The sequence below is a fragment of the Dermacentor variabilis genome, chromosome 6, assembly GCF_050947875.1.
Source record: "Dermacentor variabilis isolate Ectoservices chromosome 6, ASM5094787v1, whole genome shotgun sequence".
In the NCBI taxonomy this organism is placed as follows: Eukaryota; Metazoa; Arthropoda; class Arachnida; order Ixodida; family Ixodidae; genus Dermacentor; species Dermacentor variabilis.
Genome location: NC_134573.1, coordinates 175,441,305 through 175,459,512, shown reverse-complemented (window position 1 = coordinate 175,459,512; position 18,208 = coordinate 175,441,305). Strand labels below are relative to the sequence as shown.

The following is an 18,208-nucleotide window of genomic DNA, read 5'->3' as shown; positions in this document are numbered from 1 at the left end:
CTCATGATCCGGATTCGCCGTCACTACCTGCCCTGAGTAGATGTATTCCCTTACGACTTCCAGTGCCTCGCTGCCTATTGTAAGATACATGCCGTTTAGATACAAGGTAACAAATAGTTTCGCACCTTAAGGTGGAGGGATTCTTCGCTTTCAAATGTATAAGCGTAGCCGTCGTCTTGCTTTAGAACGGCCATAGTGTCTGCGTTGTACGTCGCTGTCGCTTCCCCTTCAAGACAGGTCTGCAAGAAAACCGGCGGATACGAATAGTAGAATACATCCATTACTCTTTAAAAAACCGAGAAGCTTCACATGAGAACGAATTGTTTCGATGTTCCAAGCCATGTTCCACGTGTTCGTTGCGCTGTTTGTTGCTCTCGTCGCGGCTTTTAGTGGTTATCAGTATTGCAACTATCTCACATCTGCGCGAGCGTTCATTTTAGGCCTTGATGTGATTTTTCCATCATTGTCAGATGTACACGAGGCATGCAGCACGTTCTGGAGTTGTCGTGATGATCGACAAATGATCCGGAACCTATGACGACGCCCTGTACGCGAGAGGGCGATTGCCGACAGCACTATTCATCCCGACGACCCATCACACCTGCTGATCAGTATCTCTACTGCGCTGCGACTTCATTTGCGGGCAAAACTACACCTTTTGCCGCTAAGGTTCTTCGTTCCTGACTGTGCTTGTGCGCGCCTGTATTAACCCTTCGGACACACAGAACGAGCCGACTGCATCACGTAACGCATCTTATGACGTCGTAGCCGTCACACCAGAAACTTGACCACTTGCGACGTAACAACCACCTGGTAGTGCGCGAGAGCGTCTCGTGCAGAAGTGAAACGACAACAACACTAATAACGTGCAAAAGCCAATGAGAGCGAGAAAAAAAACATCACTGAGAACACATGGCAATACCTACTTTATCCCTAATTTATATTTACCGTGCCAAAACCACAATCTGATTATGAGGCATGCCGTAGCATGCCTCGTAATTTTGACTGCCTGGGGTCGTTTAACGTGCGCTCAATGCATGGAACACGGTATTTCTGCATTTCTTCCCCATTGAAATGCTGCTACCGGGATTTGATCCCGCAACCTCGTGCTTAGCAATGTAACACCAAAGTCACTAAGCAACCAAGACGGGTGGTTAGAAGAGCCTAACGTCCTTAAACGGGCATTCGGCATTGACGAAAGACGTCGCCTCGTGCAGAAGCGATGTGAGTAGATTAATGCGTGCCTCGACTGGCGCAGGTGCCACCTGTGAGAACAGCTGTAGTGAGCTCGCTTCACAGAGGCTCTGTCAACACAGGCTTCACAAAGGTTTGCGAACCTGGTCGTAGGAGACCCAGCTCTCGCCAATGCACGTGCTGTTAGCCACGCTGGAGATGGGTTCACTGAGAAGAAAGCGAAGCACGGCCATGCTGACGGAGACGCAGAAGCGCTTCGTTCTGACGGCGCCCGTGACACCAGAGGGCAGCAGGTCAGCCCGTTCCTGCAATTATAGCCCGCTTTTAGAAGACAAAATCTTTGCTAGGTTCAGATCAATTTGGAGTACATGAGACATAGGTATCTGGCCATTTTCATCTCGTAAGTTAGACAATTTGTGGCCTTCTAGTGCACCTAAGGCAAAGAAAAAGGCGTCAAAACGAAGATTGGAAAGAAAAAGACTAACGAGCTTAGCGAATAGCTATGTACAAAGCAGTAGCGATGCGTAATTAGCAAGAAAAGTCCGTAATGAAACCCAGACGTGCTCGTTCAAGTTATGCGTGCACCCCGAAAAGGAACTGTAGCTTTACTCAACGAAAAATGTAGCCCGATTCCGAAGATAATGCATTCCAAAAAGACAGAAAGTAATGTAGGTGAAGATAAGGTAAACGGCAAAAAAAATAAAGCAGTTTAGCCCATGCAAGATCGCACTAAAGCAGGGTAAGGTGGCGTGGATGAAGTTAAAGTGACTCAACAGCAGTTTGACATCGAAGAAAGGAAGTTTTCTGGGGAAGTCTCTTATCCTTCCCGAATAAAAAATAAACATGGGAACAACAAGCTACATGCTACAATAATGCGCCTCGGAAAGCCTCGTCTTCAATGTCAACCGCTGTTTATCTGCCTTTTTTACAGCATACATGCGGATGGAAGCTCTGAGAAATGTTTCGATGCAAGGCGATCGCGCGAAGGTGCTGATTAGCAATGACATTATTCGCCTAAAATATTAAATGAACACAACAAGAAAATTCAGATCGATTCATTCACTCACTGCTTCATTGACAGAAGCTAATGTTCTAAAGCAGAACCTCGGTTATAACACGCAGTAGTCTGAGGAGGACAAATAATTTTGACCTCCTAGGATTCTTTATGTGTGCCTAAATTTAAGTGCACAAATGGTCTCGCAAATGGTTCAGCTATTAAGTGAATGTAGAAAGAAGCTTCAAATTTCTAGGCAATAAATTTATGACATCGCTAGTGCGCAGGCGCATGATTACAATAAAAAAGAGAAAAATATTTTTGTGACTTTTCGTTAAGACCCCGCAATTCGTGGTCGCAGTAATCTGCGGCTGAGCTTTCTCTCTGTACGACGATAAAAGGCCCAGAACCAATAGAGTCACGCGCACCTGCAAGAACCAGCAGGTTCGCGGTAGCCAACGGTAGACAGCGATATGTATGACGTCACAGCCTGGAGTAAATCTAATAAACAGACCCCTGCGAGCTCGTGCAGAACTGTATCATAACGACATGTAGTGCAGCAGCGCTTGTGGTCACCTGACGACAGCACCCGCGCAGAGCCCTTGCTAGTTCTAAATTACTCACGGGCTCGACCACTAACATTCTCCGATGATTTTCGCTATCGATTTAATTTCTGGGCCAGCCGCCGCAGCATACCAAGTAAGGCTCAGCCGTGGCCGAGTTACATCGGTGCGGTTTTGTCGGCGTTGCCGATATACAGGGTGTCCCAGATAAATTTAGCCAGAGTTTAAAAATATGCGAATGTCACGTAGTGTTTGGATCGGACTGCTGGTACGATCTGTTGGGAACTCGGCGCTGACGCCCGTGGTTGTACCTGGGTCGCAAGCCCCAAGGGTAGCGTTGGCCTGGCGGCCTGGGGTACAACTGGAAGCATCCGAAGGTCCCGGCAAAGCAAGAGTCGACTGGTAACAACGAAACAACTTGTTTATTTTAACATCGCAAAGAGTTGGCGGTCAGGTTTGACCGAAGTAGAGAGACGGGAGAGCACTTCACTCAACAGAAGAAATCGGAGCCCTCTCTTTTGCGTCCGGGGGCTGCTGTTTTTATACTCTCGCAGTTGAGGGCAAGAAGGAACCCCTCAAAAGACGAGCACGTGAATGTACAATGGGCTAATGGTGACGCACACTGTCGTAGCGATGCCGTAGCACCATGACGAGCACGATCTCGTAGCACCCTGTCGAGCACGATCTCGTAGCACCCTGTTGTAGCGCTGCCGGTCGGGCACAATGACTGTAATGAGAGGATGGTCCCTGCTTTGGCATCGCCTGTTTCGGGCACAATGACTGGAATGAGAGGATGGTCCCTGCTTTGGCATCGCCTGTTTCGGGCACAATGACTGGAATGAGAGGATGGTCCCTGCTTTGGCATCGCCTGTTTCGGGCACAATGACTGGAATGCGAGGATGATCCCTATGCGGTCGCATCGCCGCAGTCGCGCTTGGAAACACCTGGCGATGAGCGTTGCGGCGACGACGATCGGGCCAAAAATGTCTGCCGCCCCGCCGCAGTCGCGCCGGCAAAACCACGTGTCGCAGGCGAATCGCAACAGACCGCCCCGCCGGGGGAAGGAGATCCCGATGGACAGGGGACTGCATCCGCTGTCCGGAGGGATGTCGCTCGATGATGCACATAACCGAAGTCGGGCGTCCCTCGACGTTTCTTGAGCGCAGCGCACAGAGAAGGCCTCGTTCTCTCGTTCAGGTTCGCACGGGACACTGCAAAGTGACTTCGGGAGAGTTCACATTTTTGTTCTCGTTCCCGGCAAGCGTTAGAACTACGCTGAAACTCAACCGCTCAGTCAGCAAGCACGGCACAACCCTCACTAAGCCCTGCCAGGCTCTTTCCCCTTTTTATACCACTGCCTAGTTCCTTACAGTAGTCTAGCATCACTCAGAACGCGTCCACAAATTGAAAAATTGCACCAGAAAGCATATCATCACTTTGAAACACTAAACAAAAGCAATATGTTAAAAAAAATCCTGCCTCAGGAAGAAAAACATCAGTAACCAACAATTTTGAGGCTGATTCCTACGTTAGGGGCTTCGACTTAAGCCATCGGCGTTACCGTTGAGACTCCCCTTTTTGTAACGCACCTCAAAGGAATATTGTTGTAAAGCGAGGCTCCAGCGCAGGAGGCGGCCATTTTTGGGAGAGATGGTCTGCAGCCATTGGAGAGGGCAGTGATCCGTCTCAATGATAAACCTCGAGCCGGCTAGATAGCATGACAATTTCTGAACGGCCCACACGAGACACGCACACTCTTTCTCGGTGGCGCTATACGCCTGCTCACGACTGGTCAGCTTACGACTAGCATACAGGACGGGGTGTTCTACTTCTCCATTTTCCCGTTGGCACAGTACAACGCCCATGCCTCGCTCACTAGCATCGCACTGAACAATGAACCCTTTTGTATAGTCTGGCGATCGTAGCACAGGCTGGCTTGTTAGGGCACTCTTTAGGGCGCTAAAAGCTCTTTCCTTTGTCTCGTCCCAGACGACTGTTTGAGGCTCTGTCTTTCTTAGAGCATCCGTCAGGGGAGCCGCGATATCAGAGTACCTAGGGATGTACCTCTGATAGTAGCCGGCGACACCCAAGAACGACCGAATATCGGTCTTGGTGCGCGGTTGCGGAAAGTCTCGCAAAGCGGCCACTTTTATTTCAGAGGGGCGGCGACGACCCTGACCAATCACGTGACCGAGGTAGACAACCTCGGCCTGTGCTAACTGGCACTTAGGAGCCTTGACTGTCAAGCCCGCTTCGCGCAGGCGGGTTAGCACTGCCCGCAAGTGTGTCATATGCTCAGACCAGGATGCGGAGAATATCGCTACGTCGTCTAGATACGGTAAAGCGAATTCTTGCTGTCCCCGCAACACTTTATCCATGAGGCTTGAAAAACAGTATGGCGCGTTCTTCAAACCAAAACTCAACACTTTAGGACGGAATGTTCCCATTGGTGAAATGAACGCCGCATACCTACTAGCCTCTTCTGTAAGTGGAACCTGCCAATAACCCCTGACAAGATCTAGGGTGGAAATAAACTGAGCGCTACTAACTTTCTCAAGGCGCTCCTCGATGTTAGGGATCGGATAAATTTGATCCTTAGTGATGGAATTAAGCCTGCGGTAGTCGACGCAAGGACGAGGTTCCTTGCCCGGTACCTCAACTAAAATCAAAGGGGAGGTATAATCACTCTCACCTGCCTCAATAACACCGAGCTGTAGCATTTTCTTTACCTCAGCCTCCATAATATCGCTCTGGCGGGGTGACACCCGATACGCCTTGGATCGTACTGGCTCTGTGGAGGTAAGTTCTATATCATGAGTAAGTACAGAAGTCCTACCAGGCCTCTCAGAGAACAGACCTTGAAACTCTTGTAATAGCTGGTGTAGTTCGGTTTTCTGCTCGGGCGACAGCGGTGCTTTACTGATAAGGTCACTAATGACTTGACCGGTGTCTTCCCTGTTCGTCACTGAGCCTAGTCCCGGAAGCTCGACCGGAAGCTCTTCAGGAACGTTTACCATCATGCACACCACTGCTTCCCTTTGTCTATAAGGTTTGAGCAGATTACAGTGGTAAACTTGCTGTGCTTTCCGCTTTCCTGGCAGACTTACCACGTAGTTAACGTCCGACAGTTTCTGAACAATTCGTGCTGGGCCCTCCCACTGCACGTCTAGTTTGTTGTTTAGCGATGTGCGCAATATCATGACCTCATCGCCAACCTCAAAACGACGGGCCCTGGCTGTCCGATCATAATAAACCTTGGCCCTCTGCTGGGCCTTTGTCATTGCTTCACCTGACAACTCCTGTGCCCTTCTTAAGCGTTCGAGGAGCTTAAGCACGTACTCCACCACGACTGGGTCGTCGCCCCTACCTTCCCACGATTCTCGAAGCATGCGAAGCGGAGATCGAAGCGAGCGACCGTACACCAGTTCAGCTGGCGAAAACCCCGTAGCCGCATGCGGCGCGGTTCTTAACGCAAACATCACCCCAGGCAAACACAGCTCCCAGTCAGTTCGATGTTCAAAACACAACGCTCTCAACACGCGCTTCATGACGGAGTGGAGCTTCTCAACGGAATTCGACTGTGGGTGGTACACTGAGCTGTGTAGCAGCTTTACCCCACACCTTTCGAGAAAAGTTGTCGTCAAAGCGCTAGTAAACACTGTGCCCTGATCTGATTGAATTTCTGCAGGAAAACCAACTCGCGCAAATATGGACAGTAGTGCATTAACTATCTCAACTGAGCTGAGTTCTTTAAGCGGCACTGCTTCAGGGAACTTTGTCGCTGGGCAGATCACAGTCAAAATGTGTCTGTACCCCGTGGCTGTTACCGGCAGAGGTCCCACAGTATCAATAACGAGCCGTCTAAAAGGCTCCGTAATGATAGGTACCAATTTCAACGGCGCCCTCGATTTGTCCCCTGGTTTGCCCACCCGCTGACAAGTGTCACATGTCCTCACGAAATGGTCTGCGTCCCGAAAACACCCTGGCCAATAGTACTCTTGCAAGAGACGGTCCTTAGTTTTCTTAACTCCTAGGTGTCCGGACCACGAACCCCCGTGTGACAAGCGCAACAGATCCTGACGATAGCATTGAGGCACGACCAGCTGATCGAACTCCACTCCTCTGCGGTCTAGATACTTCCGGTACAGGACTCCCCCTCTTTCCACAAAACGCGCAGTTTTCCTGGCGATACCTTCTTTGACATTGCAGCGCACGTTTTCCAGGCTGCCATCCTTTTTTTGCTCGGCTATCAAAGCCGACCGGCTGACTTTTAGCAACCTATCAAGTCCGTCTGACGTAGGCGCGATGAGCAAATCTGTAGATAGCTCTTCTAACTTTCCCGTGTCGGGCGGTTCCTCTCCAGTATCTGGCGCCTTCAACGCTACAGACTCAATTTTATTCAGTTCGGGCGTGCTCTGAATATCAGCTTGCTGCGCCTCTGACCCTTTTTCGTTGTTTGATAACGTGGGCCCCGCAACTACCGCCTTTGCAGCGAGCTCCCGAACCTTCGATCTGGTTAAGGCCTGAACACTAGCTTCACCAAACAAAAGCCCCTTCTCGCGCAGGAGGTGATCGGACCTGTTTGAAAATAGGTACGGGTACTGGGGTGGCAGCATAGATGACACTGCCGCCTCTGTCTCAAGCGCTCCGAAAGGTCCTTCAATAAGCACCTTTGCTACTGGCAGACACACGCTATGAGCTTCCACGGCTTGCTTGATCCACGCGCACTCGCCCGTGAACATATGGGGTTCTACGTAAGATGGGTGAACTACATCCATCGTAGCTGCGGAATCGCGAAGCACTCGGCACTCTTTCCCGTTCACGAGGAGGTCTCGCATGTAAGGCTCGAGAAGCTTCATGTTCTCGTCAGTGCTGCCTATTGAAAAAAACACAACTTTTGGTGTTGTTTCCGGACACTGCGCCGAAAAGTGACCCGGCTTCTGGCACGTATAACAAACGCCCGCTCGCCTCATCTCGAACCGCTTTCTGCGTTCGGCTTCGGCTGCCGCCGTCTCCTTAGGTTCGGTCGCACTGCTTCCACTCGCATCCGCACTACGCGTGTTCCCCTTTGCTCTCATGGGTGTGAACTTCGGCCTCTCGAACTTCGAGCCAAATTCACCCTTTTGACCATCCTTAGCTCCGCGAGCCCGACGCGTCACAAACTCCTCGGTGTTGCGTTTCGCCTGCGACACGTGGTTTTGCCGGCGCGACTGCGGCGGGGCGGCAAACATTTTGGCCCGATCGTCGTCGCCGCAACACTCATCGCCAGGTGTTTCCAGGCGCGACTGCGGCGATGCGACCGCCTAGGGATCATCCTCGCATTCCAGTCATTGTGCCCGAAACAGGCGATGCCAAAGCAGGGATCTCATTCCAGTCATTGTGCCCGAAACAGGCGATGCCAAAGCAGGGACCATCCTCTCATTACAGTCATTGTGTCCGACCGGCAGCGCCACGACAGGGTGCTACGAGATCGTGCTCGACATGGTGCTACGGCATCGCTACGACAGTGTGCGTCACCATTAGCCCATTGTACATTCACGTGCTCGTCTTTTGAGGGGTTCCTTCTTGCCCTCAACTGCGAGAGTATAAAAACAGCTGCCCCCGGACGCCAAAAGGAGGGGCTCCGATTTCTTCTGTTGAGTGAAGTGCTCTCCCGTCTCTCTACTTCGGTCAAACCTGACCACCTACTCTTTGCGATGTTAAAATAAACAAGTTGTTTCGTTGTTACCAGTCGACTCATGCTTTGCCGGGACCTTCGGATGCTTCCAGTTGTACCCCAGGCCGCCAGGCCAACGCTACCTTTGGGGCTTGCGACCCAGGTACAACCACGGGCGTCAGCGCCGAGTTCCCAACAGATCGTACCAGCAGTCCGATCCAAACATCTGGTTGGCAGCGGTGAGATCGCCTACGACTTCAAACAACTGTCTGCCAGCGGTGAGATCGCGACAACGGAGGCCAGCAGCGAAGAGATGCAGTTGACTGTATGCTGAGCAGCTCAACGACGATCCGGGAGCAGTGCAACGAGCCCTGTGTGACGACTGGTTGCCTGCAGCGGAACGACTGCGCGGAATTCCTGCCTGCGAGGTTTGGTGAGTGCGGGACTTTCTTCTTCTGAGCTTTGCCAGGCTTTTTGTTAGTGTCAGAAACAGAGCTGGTAATTGTGGTTGTCGTTGCTGCCGGGTTAGTTGCGGCAAGACAATAGTAAGCAGTAGAGAAAGCAGCATTCAGAGCAGCCATGGATTTGAAGTCGTTGCGCAAACCGAAATTGTTGGAGCTTGCAAGAGAGTTGGGTCTGGAAGTCTCGGACAAACTCAGAAAACCTGAACTGCTAAAGGCTATTCTTGAGTTAGAGGCTGAGGATGACGAGCTGTCGGAATGCCTTGAGACTATTGAGGAGAGGTCAAAAAGACATGAGCGCGAACTTAAAGAGCAAAAAGAGAAACATGAGCGCGAACTTAAAGAGCAAAAAGAGAAACAGGAGCGCGAACTTAAAGAGCAGAAAGAAAAAGAAGAGCGCGAACACGCTTTGGAAATGAAGCGTCTCGAGGTAGAGATGGAACGCGCTCGTAATGGAAGTCAGGCACACGGTGCAGGAGAACGAGTATTGTTCAAAATGACTGACCTGATGCGGCCGTTTAAGCTTGGAGAGGACATTGGTTTGTTCCTGGTTAACTTTGAGCGAACGTGCGAGAAGCAGGGGTTCTCTCGGGAAACGTGGCCACAGCGCTTGCTCACTTTGTTACCCGGCGAGGCGGCCGACGTAGTCGCTCGCTTGGATAGAGAGGAGGCTGAGGATTTCGACACAGTGAAATCGAGTCTTCTAAAAAAGTACCGGCTGTCTGCGGAGGCGTTCCGTCGGAAGTTTCGGGAAAATGAGAAAGGCAGAAGTGAGTCATATACAGAGTTTGCGTATAGGCTTATGTCGAACATGCAGGAGTGGCTCAAAGAAGAGAAAGCGTTTGGTGACCACGATAAAGTTCTGCAGTGTTTCGGGCTAGAACAGTTTTATAGTCGGTTACCGGAGAACGTGCGATACTGGGTCTTGGATAGGCCAGACGTTTGTACGGTGGCTAAAGCCGCTGAGCTAGCCGAGGAGTTTGTGACGCGTCGGGCTCGCGGAGCTAAGGACGGTCAAAAGGGTGAATTTGGCTCGAAGTTTGAGAGGCCGAAGTTCACACCCATGAGAGCAAAGGGGAACACGCGTAGTGCGGATGCGAGTGGAAGCAGTGCGACCGAACCTAAGGAGACGGCGGCAGCCGAAGCCGAACGCAGAAAGCGGTTCGAGATGAGGCAAGCGCGCGTTTGTTATACGTGCCAGAAGCCGGGTCACTTTTCGGCGCAGTGTCCGGAAACAACACCAAAAGTTGTGTTTTTTTCAATAGGCAGCACGGACGAGAACATGAAGCTTCTCGAGCCTTACATGCGAGACCTCCTCGTGAACGGGAAAGAGTGCCGAGTGCTTCGCGATTCCGCAGCTACGATGGATGTAGTTCACCCGTCTTACGTAGAACCCCATATGTTCACGGGCGAGTGCGCGTGGATCAAGCAAGCCGTGGAAGCTCATAGCGTGTGTCTGCCAGTAGCAAAGGTGCTTATTGAAGGACCTTTCGGAGCGCTTGAGACAGAGGCGGCAGTGTCATCTATGCTGCCACCCCAGTACCCGTACCTATTTTCAAACAGGTCCGATCACCTCCTGCGCGAGAAGGGGCTTTTGTTTGGTGAAGCTAGTGTTCAGGCCTTAACCAGATCGAAGGTTCGGGAGCTCGCTGCAAAGGCGGTAGTTGCGGGGCCGACGTTATCAAACAACGAAAAAGGGTCAGAGGCGCAGCAAGCTGATATTCCGAGCACGCCCGAACTGAATAAACTTGAGTCTGTAACGTTAAAGGCGCCAGATACTGGAGAGGAAATGCCCGACACGGGAAAGTTAGAAGAGCTATCTACTGATTTGCTCATCGCGCCTACGTCAGACGGACTTGATAGGTTGCTAAAAGTCAGCCGGTCGGCTTTGATAGCCGAGCAAAAAAAGGATGGCAGCCTGGAAAACGTGCGCTGCAATGTCAAAGAAGGTATCGCCAGGAAAACTGCGCGTTTTGTGGAAAGAGGTGGAGTCCTGTACCGGAAGTATCTAGACCGAAGAGGAGTGGAGTTCGATCAGCTGGTCGTGCCTCAATGCTATCGTCAGGATCTGTTGCGCTTGTCACACGGGGGTTCGTGGTCCGGACACCTAGGAGTTAAGAAAACTAAGGACCGTCTCTTGCAAGAGTACTATTGGCCAGGGTGTTTTCGGGACGCAGACCATTTCGTGAGGACATGTGACACTTGTCAGCGGGTGGGCAAACCAGGGGACAAATCGAGGGCGCCGTTGAAATTGGTACCTATCATTACGGAGCCTTTTAGACGGCTCGTTATTGATACTGTGGGACCTCTGCCGGTAACAGCCACGGGGTACAGACACATTTTGACTGTGATCTGCCCAGCGACAAAGTTCCCTGAAGCAGTGCCGCTTAAAGAACTCAGCTCAGTTGAGATAGTTAATGCACTACTGTCCATATTTGCGCGAGTTGGTTTTCCTGCAGAAATTCAATCAGATCAGGGCACAGTGTTTACTAGCGCTTTGACGACAACTTTTCTCGAAAGGTGTGGGGTAAAGCTGCTACACAGCTCAGTGTACCACCCACAGTCGAATTCCGTTGAGAAGCTCCACTCCTTCATGAAGCGCGTGTTGAGAGCGTTGTGTTTTGAACATCGAACTGACTGGGAGCTGTGTCTGCCTGGGGTGATGTTTGCTTTAAGAACCGCGCCGCATGCAGCTACGGGGTTTTCGCCAGCTGAACTGGTGTACGGTCGCTCGCTTCGATCTCCGCTTCGCATGCTTCGAGAATCGTGGGAAGGTAGGGGCGACGACCCAGTCGTGGTGGAGTACGTGCTTAAGCTCCTCGAACGCTTAAGAAGGGCACAGGAGTTGTCAGGTGAAGCAATGACAAAGGCCCAGCAGAGGGCCAAGGTTTATTATGATCGGACAGCCAGGGCCCGTCGTTTTGAGGTTGGCGATGAGGTCATGATATTACGCACATCGCTAAACAACAAACTAGACGTGCAGTGGGAGGGCCCAGCACGAATTGTTCAGAAACTGTCGGACGTTAACTACGTGGTAAGTCTGCCAGGAAAGCGGAAAGCACAGCAAGTTTACCACTGTAATCTGCTCAAACCTTATAGACAAAGGGAAGCAGTGGTGTGCATGATGGTAAACGTTCCTGAAGAGCTTCCAGTCGAGCTTCCGGGACTAGGCTCAGTGACGAACAGGGAAGACACCGGTCAAGTCATTAGTGACCTTATCAGTAAAGCACCGCTGTCGCCCGAGCAGAAAACCGAACTACACCAGCTATTACAAGAGTTTCAAGGTCTGTTCTCTGAGAGGCCTGGTAGGACTTCGGTACTTACTCATGATATAGAACTTACCTCCCCAGAGCCAGTACGATCCAAGGCGTATCGGGTGTCACCCCGCCAGAGCGATATTATGGAGGCTGAGGTAAAGAAAATGCTACAGCTCGGTGTTATTGAGGCAGGTGAGAGTGATTATACCTCCCCTTTGATTTTAGTTGAGGTACCGGGCAAGGAACCTCGTCCTTGCGTCGACTACCGCAGGCTTAATTCCATCACTAAGGATCAAATTTATCCGATCCCTAACATCGAGGAGCGCCTTGAGAAAGTTAGTAGCGCTCAGTTTATTTCCACCCTAGATCTTGTCAGGGGTTATTGGCAGGTTCCACTTACAGAAGAGGCTAGTAGGTATGCGGCGTTCATTTCACCAATGGGAACATTCCGTCCTAAAGTGTTGAGTTTTGGTTTCAAGAACGCGCCATACTGTTTTTCAAGTCTCATGGATAAAGTGTTGCGGGGACAGCAAGAATTCGCTTTACCGTATCTAGACGACGTAGCGATATTCTCCGCATCCTGGTCTGAGCATATGACACACTTGCGGGCAGTGCTAACCCGCCTGCGCGAAGCAGGCTTGACAGTAAAGGCTCCTAAGTGCCAGTTAGCACAGGCCGAGGTTGTCTACCTCGGTCACGTGATTGGTCAGGGTCGTCGCCGCCCCTCTGAAATAAAAGTGGCCGCTGTGCGAGACTTTCCGCAACCGCGCACAAAGACCGATATTCGGTCGTTCTTAGGTGTCGCCGGCTACTATCAGAGGTACATCCCTAGGTACTCTGATATCGCGGCTCCCCTGACGGATGCTCTAAGAAAGACAGAGCCTCAAACAGTCGTCTGGGACGAGACAAAGGAAAGAGCTTTTAGCGCCCTAAAGAGTGCCCTAACAAGCCAGCCTGTGCTACGATCGCCAGACTATACAAAAGGGTTCATTGTTCAGTGCGATGCTAGTGAGCGAGGCATGGGCGTTGTACTGTGCCAACGGGAAAATGGAGAAGTAGAACACCCCGTCCTGTATGCTAGTCGTAAGCTGACCAGTCGTGAGCAGGCGTATAGCGCCACCGAGAAAGAGTGTGCGTGTCTCGTGTGGGCCGTTCAGAAATTGTCATGCTATCTAGCCGGCTCGAGGTTTATCATTGAGACGGATCACTGCCCTCTCCAATGGCTGCAGACCATCTCTCCCAAAAATGGCCGCCTCCTGCGCTGGAGCCTCGCTTTACAACAATATTCCTTTGAGGTGCGTTACAAAAAGGGGAGTCTCAACGGTAACGCCGATGGCTTAAGTCGAAGCCCCTAACGTAGGAATCAGCCTCAAAATTGTTTGTTACTGATGTTTTTTTTTCCTGAGGCAGGATTTTTTTTAACATATTGCTTTTGTTTAGTGTTTCAAAGTGATGATATGCTTTCTAGTGCAAGTTTTCAATTTGTGGACGCGTTCTGAGTGATGCTAGACTACTGTAAGGAACTAGGCAGTGGTATAAAAAGGGGAAAGAGCCTGGCGGGGCTTAGTGAGGGTTGTGCCGTGCTTGCTGACTGAGCGGTTGAGTTTCAGCGTAGTTCTAACGCTTGCCGGGAACGAGAACAAAAATGTGAACTCTCCCGAAGTCACTTTGCAGTGTCCCGTGCGAACCTGAACAAGAGAACGAGGCCTTCTCTGTGCGCTGCGCTCAAGAAACGTCGAGGGACGCCCGACTTCGGTTATGAGCATCATCGAGCGACATCCCTCCGGACAGCGGATGCAGTCCCCTGTCCATCGGGATCTCCTTCCCCCGGCGGGGCGGTCTGTTGCGTTTCGCCTGCGACACGTGGTTTTGCCGGCGCGACTGCGGCGGGGCGGCAAACATTTTGGCCCGATCGTCGTCGCCGCAACACTCATCGCCAGGTGTTTCCAGGCGCGACTGCGGCGATGCGACCGCCTAGGGATCATCCTCGCATTCCAGTCATTGTGCCCGAAACAGGCGATGCCAAAGCAGGGATCTCATTCCAGTCATTGTGCCCGAAACAGGCGATGCCAAAGCAGGGACCATCCTCTCATTACAGTCATTGTGTCCGACCGGCAGCGCCACGACAGGGTGCTACGAGATCGTGCTCGACATGGTGCTACGGCATCGCTACGACAGTGTGCGTCACCATTAGCCCATTGTACATTCACGTGCTCGTCTTTTGAGGGGTTCCTTCTTGCCCTCAACTGCGAGAGTATAAAAACAGCTGCCCCCGGACGCCAAAAGGAGGGGCTCCGATTTCTTCTGTTGAGTGAAGTGCTCTCCCGTCTCTCTACTTCGGTCAAACCTGACCACCTACTCTTTGCGATGTTAAAATAAACAAGTTGTTTCGTTGTTACCAGTCGACTCATGCTTTGCCGGGACCTTCGGATGCTTCCAGTTGTACCCCAGGCCGCCAGGCCAACGCTACCCTTGGGGCTTGCGACCCAGGTACAACCACGGGCGTCAGCGCCGAGTTCCCAACAGATCGTACCAGCAGTCCGATTCCAAACATCGGCTAGCTCAGCGGCTTTAGCCACCGTACAAACGTCTGGCCTATCCAAGACCCAGTATCGCACGTTCTCCGGTAACCGACTATAAAACTGTTCTAGCCCGAAGCACTGCAGAACTTTATCGTGGTCACCAAACGCTTTCTCTTCTTTGAGCCACTCCTGCATGTTCGACATAAGCCTATACGCAAACTCTGTATATGACTCACTTTTGCCTTTCTCATTTTCCCGAAACTTCCGACGGAACGCCTCCGCAGACAGCCGGTACTTTTTTAGCAGACTCGATTTTACTTTGTCGAAATCCTCTGCCTCCTCTCTATCCAAGCGAGCGACTACGTCGGCCGCCTCGCCGGGTAACAAAGTGAGCAAGCGCTGTGGCCACGTTTCCCGAGAGAACCCCTGCTTCTCGCACGTTCGCTCAAAGTTAACCAGGAACAAACCAATGTCCTCTCCAAGCTTAAACGGCCGCATCAGGTCAGTCATTTTGAACAATACTCGTTCTCCTGCACCGTGTGCCTGACTTCCATTACGAGCGCGTTCCATCTCTACCTCGAGACGCTTCATTTCCAAAGCGTGTTCGCGCTCTTCTTTTTCTTTCTGTTCTTTAAGTTCACGCTCTTCTTTTTCTTTCTGTTCTTTAAGTTCGCGCTCCTGTCTTTTTGACCTCTCCTCAATAGTCTCAAGGCATTCCGACAGCTCGTCATCCTCAGCCTCTAACTCAAGAATAGCCTTTAGCAGTTCAGGTTTTCTTAGTTTGTCTGAGACATCCAGACCCAACTCTCTTGCAAGCTCCAACAATTTCGGTTTGCGCAACGACTTCAAATCCATGGCTGCTCTGAATGCTGCTTTCTCTACTGCTTACTATTGTCTTGCCGCAAACTAACCCGTCAGCAACGACAACCACAATTACCAGCTCTGTTTCTGACACTAACAAAAGCCTGGCAAAGCTCAGAAGAAGAAAGTCCCGCACTCACCAAACCTCGCAGCCAAGAGTCCAGCGCAGTCGTTCCGCTGCAGGCAACCAGTCATCACACAGGGCTCGTTGCACTGCTCCCGGATCGTCGTTGAGCTGCTCAGCATACAGTCAACTGCATCTCTTCGCTGCTGGCCTCCGTTGTCGCGATCTCACCGCTGGCAGACAGTTGTTTGAAGTCGGAGGCGATCTCACCGCTGCCAACCAGATGTTTGGATCGGACTGCTGGTACGATCTGTTGGGAACTCGGCGCTGACGCCCGTGGTTGTACCTGGGTCGCAAGCCCCAAGGGTAGCGTTGGCCTGGCGGCCTGGGGTACAACTGGAAGCATCCGAAGGTCCCGGCAAAGCAAGAGTCGACTGGTAACAACGAAACAACTTGTTTATTTTAACATCGCAAAGAGTTGGCGGTCAGGTTTGACCGAAGTAGAGAGACGGGAGAGCACTTCACTCAACAGAAGAAATCGGAGCCCTCTCTTTTGCGTCCGGGGGCAGCTGTTTTTATACTCTCGCAGTTGAGGGCAAGAAGGAACCCCTCAAAAGACGAGCACGTGAATGTACAATGGGCTAATGGTGACGCACACTGTCGTAGCGATGCCGTAGCACCATGACGAGCACGATCTCGTAGCACCCTGTCGAGCACGATCTCGTAGCACCCTGTTGTAGCGCTGCCGGTCGGGCACAATGACTGTAATGAGAGGATGGTCCCTGCTTTGGCATCGCCTGTTTCGGCCACAATGACTGGAATGAGAGGATGGTCCCTGCTTTGGCATCGCCTGTTTCGGGCACAATGACTGGAATGAGAGGATGGTCCCTGCTTTGGCATCGCCTGTTTCGGGCACAATGACTGGAATGCGAGGATGATCCCTATGCGGTCGCATCGCCGCAGTCGCGCTTGGAAACACCTGGCGATGAGCGTTGCGGCGACGACGATCGGGCCAAAAATGTCTGCCGCCCCGCCGCAGTCGCGCCGGCAAAACCACGTGTCGCAGGCGAATCGCAACAGTAGCTGGACAGACCCAAGGTAATGGTGTTCGCCGTCGCTTGGAGATACTTTTATTATTATTATTATTATTATTATTATTATTATTATTATTATTATTATTATTATTATTATTATTATTATTATTATTATTATTATTATTATTTCATTCCGCCGAATTAGATATTTAGTCTTAATTAATTAAACGACTTTCTCAAATATTATAACTCGATAAAAAGTGTCAATGAGAAAATTGTAGCCCGACATGAAAAACTCCCGATACAGCTTTCTGTTGCTCAAGACGTGCTACATATAAGTGTTTTTCCGAGCGTGAAACAAGCCCGCGAACACACGCAAATTGCCTGGAGCGGCCAGTCGCGCGGTAATTTTGCGTGCATTCGCGGGCTTCTTTCACGCTCGACAAAACACTTTGAAGCAGCACGTATTGAGCAACAGATGATGGAGTTCGGCACGTGCTCGCAGTGGTCCGTTCATTTTGCCGACGACAGTGAACTGCGAGTGGAGCTGGTCTACCGAGTGGTCGAGCGGCATATTTGATCATCGTCGCTCGCGAGGAAACGCACAGGTTGAGGTCATGCATGGCGCTGCCGCGTGCGCGCTCCATGTGCATGCGCACTTCGCGAGCCCAGCAGCTACTGACAGGCGACGCTGGCGCAATTCTGCAGCCGGCTCCAACCACTCTAGACAAGTGTGATTCCCACGGTATACGACTTGGGAACTGGTTAGCTCCGTAATTATGCTATGTAGCCAGTCTATAATTACACGTGTAATTGGCGTGTTTTGATAATGGCATTGCTTAGCGATTGTTACACAATCCCTGACGTATGGTGCAGCCATACGTCGGGATTCGATGCGGTCAGGAAACATGTTTTGCCGGCAATGCACTTTTTCTTTCCCAACGTCTGTAGAAGTATTTATTAGGATTTCCTGAAACACTGCTCGAAAATGACAGGTACCGATGTAACTGATAATGCCGTTCGTATACAGGAATTATCAGCTTACCATATCGGAGAAGCTGTAATTAGCTCCGAAGGTAGATGGGAAAACGACCACACAATTCTCGCTTGGAACTGAATGGTGTGCGATGTAGATGATGGTATCGGCGTATCTGCATGACCCAAAACGTCAGTCTGAATTTTCGGTGCTGTGCGTACATAGGCGGCCATTTAGTACCGCGCAATTTCTTTCTATTCAAACAAATCTAGAAAATGATCGTGATAGTAGCAAGCGTGGACTTTTCCAAATGAGAAAAAAGTAAACTTTAAAAAGCCTAGACCTAAATTGTTGAAGTCTAAATTTGTGCAAAGTACTCACTGTAGCAGCTCTGTGACTGGAACGTTCCTTTGTAGCGGCACGGCTACGATGATCTCTTTAATCTGATCTGTCAACACCGTTCGCAGACTTGTGCGGATCATCTGAAAGGTAAATTATCGCTCGATAGTACGCTGATTTTGTTCGCTGCTAACGATATAAAACATCGGTGCATTCCTTATCTTGAATGATGTCGATTATTTTCCTTAGACACGGTTTTTAACTACAGTTCCTGTACACCCCGCACC

At 51.0% G+C, this 18,208-nt stretch overlaps 1 protein-coding gene across 1 annotated transcript in view; it reads right to left on the bottom strand.

Annotated features, from left to right (window-relative positions):
- LOC142585839 (uncharacterized) overlaps nucleotides 1-18,208 on the bottom strand; it is an 85,850-nt gene that overhangs the window by 31,759 nt on the left and 35,883 nt on the right. The window contains exons 30-33 of the mRNA XM_075696874.1: nucleotides 17,964-18,064; nucleotides 17,652-17,757; nucleotides 1,338-1,499; nucleotides 126-239 (exon numbers count right to left, since the gene is read on the bottom strand). Coding sequence (XP_075552989.1) covers nucleotides 126-239; nucleotides 1,338-1,499; nucleotides 17,652-17,757; nucleotides 17,964-18,064 — 483 coding nt within the window. The remainder of the gene's footprint in view (nucleotides 1-125; nucleotides 240-1,337; nucleotides 1,500-17,651; nucleotides 17,758-17,963; nucleotides 18,065-18,208) is intronic.